Genomic DNA, 11,052 nt, shown 5'->3' on the forward strand with positions numbered 1-11,052 from the left:
CTCACGTACAGGCGCGCAGGCACAGAGGAGGACGCGGCGACTTACGGGAGCGTGCGTAACTGGCGACGTGGACCGAGCTATTGAGACAGTTTATGGGGTTTAATCCATAGACTGTATATATAAAGGGTTAATCATAACAGAGGTGGGAGAAGTACTCAGATATTGTGCTTAAGGTATCAGAGTGTAGGAATACTGTGTTACAAGTAAAAGTCCTGCATTCAAAATGTTCTTCAAGTAAAAGTACAAAAGTATTAGCATCAAAATATACTTACAGTAATAGTACTCGTTATGCAGATTGGCCCATTTCAGAATATATATTATATGTTTTGATTATAATTATTGATAATTAAAGTGTAATTAAAGCTGGTAAAGGTGCAGCTAGTTTGAATGACTTTGTATACTGCAGGGTAGCTTGTGAATTTACTCCAGGTGGAACTAAAGTCTGATTTAAGAGTTGATTATATTTCACATCATTTATCCAAATCTGCAAAGTATAACTAAAGGTATTAAGTTACATGTAGTGGAGTAAAGCACACTATATTTACCACTGAATTAGTGGGGTGGACGTATTTAAACGTGACATAAAACGAGTTACTTACCTCTGCATTCCAACATGGAATATTATAGTGTATACGAATTATGTTCTAAGGGGTTATAAATAAGAGGGTAACCGACTTCCACTTGGGAAGAATAAATAACAAGAAGGCTGTTGGTTTGTGTTAACAAAAATGGACTTGGGGCCATACAAGGATGTAGTTTTATGCTTCTATTAAGGTGGATGAGTCATAAGAGACACATACAAAACACATTTGTGAAAATAAAAGCCAAGACTTTTGTCAAGCTCTAAAACCATTATATAAAAGAAATCTAAATCTAAATATGAGGCACAAAGAACTCAAGCACCGTAGACCAAAAACAATATACTGAGTGAAATATCCTTCATGAAAAAAGTCTCATGATGATGTAGCTGTGCCAAATACCACAACAGAGAGAAGTCACATGTTTGCTTATCATGGGATATTTTCATTTACTGTGACCCTCAACAATGCCCATTGAGTATAACACTAAACGGTCTCTTTGTGGAATGATAAGCTTCAGTGGGTTGAAATAAACTTCTAATTGTGAAAATTCAGCTGCCATTTTCACAACTAATGTTGTACTAGCATGAATTGTTTTATGGAATCTGAAATACACACATGGCTTTCACCACTAGAGGTCACTGAGGTCTCCTTCCAAATTCAATATCTTAGCAGTAATGTTAAAGGGGCCCTATTATGCTCATTTTCAAGTTCATATTTGCATTGTTGTTATGCAAATATGATGTTACACAAGTAAATATTTTAGGCATGGGGGGGAGTGTGGAGAGAAACTCCCTCTGGAGGGAACTTTAGCCCTTGCAGACCATTTACATGCACAACAACCTGTATAACACACATAACACCAGGAAAAGGGAAACCAAAAAGGGCCCCTTTAATTAGAGGATATATAAAAATGTAAGCCACAGTTTAAGGATGGTTTGAATTGTGTGGGTGGCACAAATACTAAAGTCATTTTTAGGATCAAAAGTGAAACCAAGCGGCTGATCATTAGAGTTGTTGGAGTGTGTCCTCTGGCTCCTTAAATAACAGATTAATATTTAGAGTGTTTTATTAATAACACACAACAGATCAGGTCACATGGCTGAGGTTCTGATATCAAAGTCCTTGGACTAGAGGTCACATGTTGTAATGATACATTAGTCCACTAATCTATTGTCTTATTGACCAGAGCCCAAAGTGTGTCTTCGGATTGTGCTTATTTTGTCCAACAATCAGCCAAAAAGCAAGTTATAGTGACACAAATAAGAGAAACACCATGATTGATCAGTTTTGAGAAGCTTTAATCAACAAAATATATGTATTTATTCTTATTTAAATACTTAAAGGACCAGTGTGTATGATTTAGGGAGATTTATTTGCAGGAATGGATATTATATTAATAACTTAATTACTTTTCCTTAACCTTGATGGAAAGGATCAAGATGTCAAGGACAGATGTGTAGGAGGATTCATAACGACTTAGCAATAAGCAAACAAAGTGCTAAGAGACAGAGAGATTGTACTTTCACAAGGTTATGTAAATATGCGATGGAGGATATAATTGACGAGTCTGTATTCACCTAAAATGTATACGATCATTTCCCTCACATTCAGTGAGTTGCAATGTGCAACTTCACCACTAGATGCTGCTACCTCTTACACACTTAAATTGATCAATGTTTACTCATTGCAGCACAAATAATGCAAATATATGAACATATTTTGCACGTATCACACCCTTACATCTAAACAAACTGAGTAGTATGCAGTGAAAAAACAATGTAATCATCATCATTATGTAAAATATATATTTCTCTGAACAAATATATATATATATATATTCAAGCTTAGCCCACAAAACAACATTTTAATGGCTAAATACCTTTGTAAATTACTAACTGCTTTAACAGACAAGTCAGGGCTAAATTGGATTTACATTTACATTTTTCAATAAACAGTTGTATCGCAAACTTTTAAAACTCATTACTGGAATAAACAACATGTTTAGTGAATCTTTGTTTTACTTTGAGTATTTGTTATAACCGCAGAAACAGAAAGGGATTTGTGTCACTCATTTTTGTTACCTGATCAGTTATATTAACTGACCACAAAGCACAAATTTGAAATGGACCACATGGCCTATCTATCCACACGTAAAGTTTCTCAACATTATAGATATGAGCTCCAAATTGTTGTGCTCCCACTCAAAGTTTTGCACAGGAAGAATGTCTCCCCTCAGTCCTCACATTTCTTATTGCTCAGTCACAGGAGCCATCTTTCCATCCGTCTTTCCACCTCTCATCCACACGGGAGCAGTCGAACTCAGGCTTTCCCAGACGGACGTTGACGCCATTGTGAATATTACAGAACCACTGAGAGAGAGCGTGGCGACTCTTGGTGTCCGGCTGATTGGTTTTTAATCTGTGGAGAGGAAATGGAGCATTTAGAAATAGCTTGCTCTTTTAAAATACATATTTAAATGTGTCTGTCAGCCTGTGTATTGAATCTTAAAAAGGAACAAATGTGGGTCTGACCTGCCCCTGAGGTCTTCTGCACATTCCTCACAGGGGAAGAACTTGGAGAAAAGGTTGATGAACTGCCCCATCTCTTGCTGCTGGGTCGACGATGGTTTATCGGGGTAATACGCTGCCATGGTGTGCAGGAAGGACCAGGTGTTACGCCCTAACTCCCCCCGGTCCACGCGGACACTCTGTTGTGGCTCCCAACTCTGCAGCTACGGTCTCCTGGAGAATATAAAGAAGAGTGAATTAGCTGGTATTTCAAAAGGGAAACGGCCCGATATCCAGTTGCATGTTGTGGTTTATGTTGATTTGTGGTTACATGTGCTTTGCTCATATCCTTTGCAACAAGGACCAGAGCCTGAGCAGAACATTTCTCTCTTGGACATCAGGATCAAAAAACTTAATTGATAATAAAAGCGTTGGTCCCAGACATTTTTTTTAAAGTATCGATTAAGGAAAACACATTTCAGAAGGACAGTGAAAATGTCCAAGGATATGTCTTTAAATGGCTTGTTATGTCAGTCCAAATGTAGTCAGTTAAATATGATATATAAGACTACGAGCGAAGGTCATGATCTTAATATTTAAGAGGCTGGACACAGCATTTTCTATCACATTACTTAAAATATGTATCACATTTTTCGGTCAATTGAATAACTGATTATTTAAACTAATTTGTGTGGCTCTACAGCACAGTGACTCCCAAATGCATTACAGGATGAGCATGGGACATTGCATCATGAAATAACAACTTTCACGATAAAGCTCACAGGGAGAACACACACAACTCTAACAAATTGACAATTTAATATCAAATAAGTCTATCTTCTTGTCATACAAACTGTACAACAGTAAAACTAATATGACTATACAGAGATATTTCACCATTGACTTCCACCTCACCTGTACAGGAGTTGTCGTTTTTTCTGTTTTCTGGACTTTCATCCAGGATTTAAAGTCCGTACAAGCCCTGCATGGCTTCTTCTTCGCACCGGTCTGCTCCTGCTCTTTACCGGCGCTGTCCTCCGGTGTTTTGGAGGCCAGCGCGAACGGGAAGCCTTCAAACCCGGTCGGGCTGGATGCTCCTCTCGGTCCTGTGGGCGCAGCCATGTTCTCTATATATATTACCTAATTACTCCGAATGACTTAGATACAACATCAGGAATGCACGCCTGATAAAATGCAGTTACACCGACCAGACACATTATTAATACTTAACTCCACCATGCAGATAATGCCACGGTCATACGGTGCACTTCCCGATAGATGTGAGCGATAATGAAACACGGGTCCAAAAAACGCGAGAGAGGTTGAGTTTCCTTGCTTCTTCCGGAACCTTAGGGGAACGGAACGACTTCCGGTTGGTGATGACAGTTTTTTGTGCATGCTGCGGAGTGTAGCCCCCTTTCAAACTGTAAATATCTATCAAAATATAACATTTTCAAGTGTTGACATTACATGTGTTTCATGTGGATATTCATTTAAAGCTAGATATGTTGATGCACTGTTTTGAAAGCGGGTTGTCTTCTGTTAAATCACACTGTTAGCCGTGTAGCTAACAAAGCTAACAACTGTGGAGTGACACGTTTTTCTGTGTTCTGATACTTTCTCTCCTTTACAGTTGTATCACATCTGAAACCGCCAACATGGGAATCTTGGATAAAATCGCGGAAATTGAGCGTGAAATCGCTCGGACACAGAAAAACAAAGGTAATAAAGGGCACTAGCCGGGCTAACTGTTAGCTACACAATGACGGACTTGTAGCCATTACCCACCTTTTTAATTAAAAGTTGGTTTATTGTAATGACCGTTTCAAGGAACAGTATTGCCTAGTATCAACACATAAAAGTACACAAGATATACGTCTCTCTCTCTCTCTTTCATCTCTCTGTGTTTGTGTGTCAGCTGCCAGTGTTGTGTTACTCATTAATCTCACAGAAATTCAGGGAGTTGGTGCTAATTGACACCGTTATCTTGATTACAGTTAAAGTGCCACCACACTTAAAGAAGCAATCCCCCAAAACATGTAAACTCAAAGTCATAGCTTATGCATTCAGCTAGCCGGATTTAACTCCAGTGTGGTGTTGTGCTGGTATTACAGTTTTATAGCAGCCACTCTTTACTTTTTAACTACATTATTGTGTACCCCTTCTTTTAAAGGAGCAGTGTGTTCGATTTAGGAACATCTATTGACTGTGTGTAGTCAAATGAAACTACAAACTGTTTCGGTTCACAGAGACGTGTTTCTACAGTAGCCCAGAATGGACAAACCAAACTCTGGCTGTCCACAAGGACACACATTTTTACCCCTAAATTGGCAGCTTGAATTGATGGCGCAAGTAAACCTGAAGACCAACCAACGTTTTCGTGCATGCTGGAAAAAGGGGGGCGTATTCAATTTGTTGGAATCAACATACACCTTGTTTCACATTACTGTTTCTTATTCATTTCTCCAGCCACTGAGTACCATCTGGGTTTGCTCAAGGCCAAGCTCGCCAAGTACAGAGCTCAGCTCCTGGAGCCCAGCAAAACAGCGGGGGTCAAAGGCGATGCTTTGATGTCATGAAATCAGGAGATGCTCGTGTTGCTCTTATCGGTTTCCCATCTGTGGGTAAGGTAAGTAAACATGCCCGGTAATGATGTTTTCTGCTCTGAATAATCTAAAAAACATGTTCTTTTTTATTCATTATTCCGCAGTGTATCTTAAATTCAAAAATAAAAAAAGCTCAATGTTTTATTTAAAAAAAACAAGCCAACATGTTAAAAGGCACCGGAAACGCAAAGAGAAACTTGATACGAACATTCACCATGTGTTGCCTGTAACTAAATCCTCTGTTGTGTCCCGCAGTCCACCTTCCTCAGTTTGATGACATCAACCGCCAGTGAAATTGCTAACTATGAGTTCACCACTCTCACCTGCATACCCGGTGTCATAGAGGTACACACACTCAAACACTGCATGATTTAAACATCTGTGCAACATGTCCTTACACGGTAATGTGTCACCCTCCAGTACAAAGGGGCCAACATCCAGTTGCTCGATCTGCCAGGAATCATCGAGGGTGCTGCCCAAGGTATGCTTGGGTTTCTCGGTTTTGTATTTCGTTGTCTTAAACCCAAAGTAAGTAGGTGAGGTGGAGATCAAGTACATCTATTATTTGATTATAATGATGTTCTATCAGATATGTTAATAAATGATGACGTGGAATTAAGAGTAGGGATTCGTTCAACTTTTTATAGATTCTACCACTCCCAAGTCCCAATAATGAGAAAAAGGCTTTACACTGACTGTGATGTTATTTTATAGGTAAGGGTAGAGGTCGGCAGGTCATTGCTGTTGCCAGGACAGCAGACGTCGTCATCATGATGTTGGATGCCACCAAAGGAGATGTTCAGAGGTGTGTGACAGGCACTGTTTGTGGAAGTCTTTTAGAGGTTGTTCTGGGAAGCGTACATGTACGTTTATAAACTAATTATTTACTCTAATCTCTATTTTTTTCATCATCTTTCTAGAGAACTACTAGAAAAAGAGTTGGAGTCGGTGGGCATCAGACTCAACTGTTCGAAACCCAATATTTATTTCAAGGTACATTTTCTATCATCATCATTCTGGGCGGAGCATGAATATCATCAGTTTATTTAAAAATGATATAGTTATTCGTTTTTTAGATATCCTGTCAAGTTAAATGTTGGGCACAAGAAAAAAATGGAGGACCCTGTATGTATAAATACAAAAAACATATATCATGTTATCTCGCTGTTGCATTATGTATGGGCCTTGCATGCAAGTAGAGCAAAACACTATTAAAAACATCCCTGCGAGCTTGTCAACTCCAGAAATGAATACTCTAATTGTAATACAAAAATTGGTAAAAATGTGTGATTTATCTCCATAGCCCAAGAAAGGTGGCGGCCTCTCCTACAACTCCACAGTTCCTCTCACCCAATGCTCAGAGAAGCTCGTGCAGCTCATCCTTCACGAATACAGTATCCTTCACCCTGCCAGCATCAGAAGAAAGAAACATTTGTCAATGATTTAATGTCCATTCAGTCCTTTTTTATTTCCATGAAGTGGTTTAGAAGCCACGTAGCTATCTGGTTGTTTCCTTTAACCTCTTTCCTCTCAGAAATCTTTAACGCAGAAGTCCTCTTCAGGGAGGACAGCACACCAGACGAGTTCATCGATGTCATCGTCGGGAACAGAGTTTACATGCCTTGCCTATATGTAAGTCCATACTGGATCAAAGAAAGACATTATTCCGGAAAGCCAAACAGAGAGCAACATTCCTATTCCAAAATTGCTGTTTTTATGAACATTTTCAACCCATAAAAACGTATTTGTGAGGTAAAATTACAATATTTGGTGTTACAAGGTTTTGGCTTTGCCCCTTTTTTAACTTGTGTTAATTTCTTTCAAGTCTTTTTTTTCAACTTAATGTTATTTATGTTTCCACAGGTGTACAATAAGGTGGATCAAATCTCCATTGAGGAGGTGAACCGCCTGGCTCACAGACCTAACAGTGTTGTCATCAGGTCAGATATACATCTGCATGTGTTTGAATAACAGTAGTCTTAGTTGGTTGGAAGTTTCTATATTACTCTTTGTATGTAACAGTTTGTCAGTGTTTAACAATTTCCTCCTTATGTCTTCAGTTGTGGGATGAAGTTGAACCTGGACTACCTGCTGGAGACGTTGTGGGAATACCTGGCTCTGATTTGCATTTACACTAAGAAAAGAGGAGGTACACAAATGTTTTTCTCATTCACTCATGTTCTTTTTACAGGCACAAGCATACCTAATTTATTAAACATGTGTTCATTTATTTTATTTCCCATTAGAGCGCCCAGACTTTGGTGATGCCATCATCATGAGAAGAGCTGCAACTGTAGAACATGTGGTAAGAACATTATTTTACACATATCCAATAACAACACTACAGTAGTTAGACCTGCTGTATCTGCTCTACGATATGATTGCAAATATGTCTGTTTTGTTTTTTCTCTCCCTCGTAGTGCCATCGAATCCACAGAACCTTAGTCGGACAGTTCAAATACGCCCTGGTTTGGGTAAGTACAAACCTTTAGAGGCAATGACCTTCAGAAAATCTAACATTTGTATCTCTCTTCCCATAAACTGTGGGAAATAACAAATTTGCCTTATTGAGTAAAATGGACAACGAATGTTTGTTGATGTCATGGATTTATTTGCATTAGACATACATACTTGACGCTGGCCCTTCTACACAGGTGTTACGGTTCACAAAACTCTCATGATTCAGTTTGTTTTTGTTCATTGGGCAGATTTAAAAAGACATGTCCATTCATTTTGAAAACCACAGCACTAAACACTGATTTATGGGTCAGATTTCTTGCTGTAAAAATGTATGAGCAAATATCAAATCTGAAAATAAGTTTTAAAGGTGCCCCGGCACACCTTGGGCTTCTTGTCCTTTTTGTGTGTAATTTCACTAAAGAAAATGTACTAAAATAATTGTACTTCTGTGGTATACATATTAACATTACAACATTTTTTAATGTGTGATTATGTTGCTTTTATCTCACGATTGGGTGTCGAACAGAAATGTGAAAAACTCAATTATTATTTAGTACAACAAATACACTTTATATTGTACGAAACAGGGACACAGTGTAAGCATGCTGACTGTCAGCAATGTCATTGTACTTAAGCTTTATTAAATAAACATACTTCATTAGTGTTAACACAGCTGCAGCTCACACAATTATTAGTTGTTAATAATAGATTAGCTATGTGGGGGGAAAAGGCATTTACAAAAATAGTCACTATATTTAGAGCTCAGCTGTGTTTACTGTGCCATGACACATGAGAAGCAGAGTGGAGCAGATCTCTACGCAGGTTTAGTGTCATTATGTTTGAATCCATCTCAAACAAAAACAAAGGGTTTGAACTTTATCCTCTGTTACTCTTCCAGGGAACCAGTACCAAGTACAGCCCTCAGAGGGTCGGCCTGACGCACATCATGGAGCACGAGGACGTCATCCAGGTCGTAAAGAAGTAAAAGAAGCTCCTGATCGAACAGAGAGACTGAGGAGACGGGCTATTGTTGGGGGTGTTGAAAGACCCACTGTACAGTAGATAAACATCAATGAAAGAAAGCAACCATTCTTATTTTGTATATTAAAGTTAACAAAATGCATTGAAGAGACAGAGCAGACTGGAGTTGGCTGTGGAAAGGAAATGGCTTATTTTACTTTTTGATTATAAAAAGATGCGTTGATTCAGAGATAAAAGGAGGGGGAAAAGATAAAGTCCATAAAATGTTAAATCAATAATGGTGTTTGTTTTATTACCAATATGTTTTATCTGCTTAGTTGTATTGGTCAGTCATATGCAAAGACCTCCCCTCTTTTTCCTGGACATTTTCACTCCTCTGCAGATGACTAAAGTTTGTTTTGAGACTTACGGGGCCCGAAAGGACGTAAGCGTATTGCTGCAACCATAACAAAATATATATTATCAAGTAGTAACATGAAAAGTTAGTTGTTGTATTTTTTGTGTAAGAACAAGTTCATTTAATCTTTCATTTTATAAAAATAAAAGTTTCTCGTCATAGGCTAATGTGCAAAGTTTTGTTATACCATACTTTTCGTGTTGATCAGTGTTATTATTAGGCTATGCTTTATTTCATTTTCTACTATGGCAGTAGTGCTCCCATTCTCCCATATGCTCCCATTCCAAAAGTTCAGTATTTAATAAGATAATTAAGTAAAATTTCGAAAAGAAATGACGAGAACTTAGTTCCTTACTTTGAAATTACCTAATCATTCTTATTTAAATTATATTTCTAGTTTTATAGGTGGTTGTTTTTATGACAGATTTGAAATGAGTAATTCATACATTTTTCTGTCAAATGTGTGAACCTGCAATATTTATTTGGGTGGCATGGGACCAACGGAAAAAAGCTAAGAACAGTTACTGACAACTGACACATTATGCAGTATTGAAGCAACATCATCATATTGGAGTCGTTTTTGCTGGATACGTGGATAATGTAAGTTGTACTATACAATATAACCAATATTTAGTTTGTCTCCACTCACTCCTTAGGGAATTACTGAACTTTTTAACTGCGCAAAGTTATGTTTCCCAAGCTAGCTAGTTGCTAACTTTGCTAACTGTCAGCAGTTGCTAGGCAAGGCAGCTAGCTCAACATCCATGAGCTAGCTATTAAACGGTTGTCTTCTCAGTATTTGCTACAATGAGCAACGAGACAAAAGAACAATATGCTAATGTTTAAAGGTCAGTAGGGGATAAATGTTGGAGCTACAGGGAAACCTTTCTGACTTCAGTTGATGCGAAAACAGCTTTTGAGTACCAGGGTTTGATTGATTGATTGAAAAGTTTATTAACAGCTTGTATATTGGGTACAGTACAGTACAGCTCAAAACATACAATTGTTAAGGGGATGCAGACCAGAGAAAGACTTTCGTCTTGTTTACATCAGGGTCCCCCATTTCCAATTCATCATAAAGGGTCACTCCAGAAGTGAAAAATGAACCCTTTATTTTCCTAGTTTTCTGTAATGATTTTGAGAAAAACAGGTAGTAAACCATCACAAAAAATGTTTTGGCCAGCTCAGGCATCAATGGTACATTTTATTAGATGTTTTATTAGTTGCTTTTCAACAACGCTCAACGGTGGGCTACAACTTTGAAATCAATAAAAAAAATTGTACAAGTCTATTAACCTTTGTTTCAACTACAATTTAAACACAGTGTGTGTTCATTTTGAGTTCATTGTTAAAATAGAGGGTTGCAACCTTAACATGCTTGAGCCAATAACAAAAAAGCAATTAATATAATGGGGAAATACAGTAACACACACACATGTGGATTATGCAAAAGTATATATAAACATTTAGTTTGACTGAATATAATGAATTGTACAGCAGGAAATACAACCCTGTAACTG

At 38.0% G+C, this 11,052-nt stretch overlaps 2 protein-coding genes across 2 annotated transcripts; one reads left to right on the forward strand and one right to left on the reverse strand.

Moving 5' to 3' along the window:
- Positions 1 to 1,934: 1,934 nt before the first annotated feature.
- gfer (growth factor, augmenter of liver regeneration (ERV1 homolog, S. cerevisiae)) lies at positions 1,935 to 4,235 on the reverse strand. The gene is given in 4 exon segments (XM_034142794.1): positions 1,935 to 2,999; positions 3,113 to 3,300; positions 3,302 to 3,322; positions 4,004 to 4,235. Coding segments are annotated over 4 exon segments (579 nt in total). The 5' UTR covers positions 4,211 to 4,235; the 3' UTR covers positions 1,935 to 2,836.
- A 180-nt stretch (positions 4,236 to 4,415) lies between these two features.
- Positions 4,416 to 9,410, forward strand: drg2 (developmentally regulated GTP binding protein 2). The gene is given in 15 exon segments (XM_034142793.1): positions 4,416 to 4,514; positions 4,722 to 4,810; positions 5,558 to 5,650; positions 5,653 to 5,717; positions 5,950 to 6,039; positions 6,115 to 6,175; positions 6,409 to 6,499; positions 6,615 to 6,687; positions 6,998 to 7,088; positions 7,229 to 7,326; positions 7,558 to 7,634; positions 7,755 to 7,843; positions 7,941 to 7,999; positions 8,115 to 8,168; positions 9,053 to 9,410. Coding segments are annotated over 14 exon segments (1,092 nt in total). The 5' UTR covers positions 4,416 to 4,514; positions 4,722 to 4,746; the 3' UTR covers positions 9,140 to 9,410.
- The last annotated feature ends 1,642 nt before the right edge of the window (positions 9,411 to 11,052 follow it).

This window comes from Trematomus bernacchii, unplaced genomic scaffold (assembly GCF_902827165.1).
Source record: "Trematomus bernacchii unplaced genomic scaffold, fTreBer1.1, whole genome shotgun sequence".
NCBI lineage: Eukaryota > Metazoa > Chordata > Actinopteri > Perciformes > Nototheniidae > Trematomus > Trematomus bernacchii.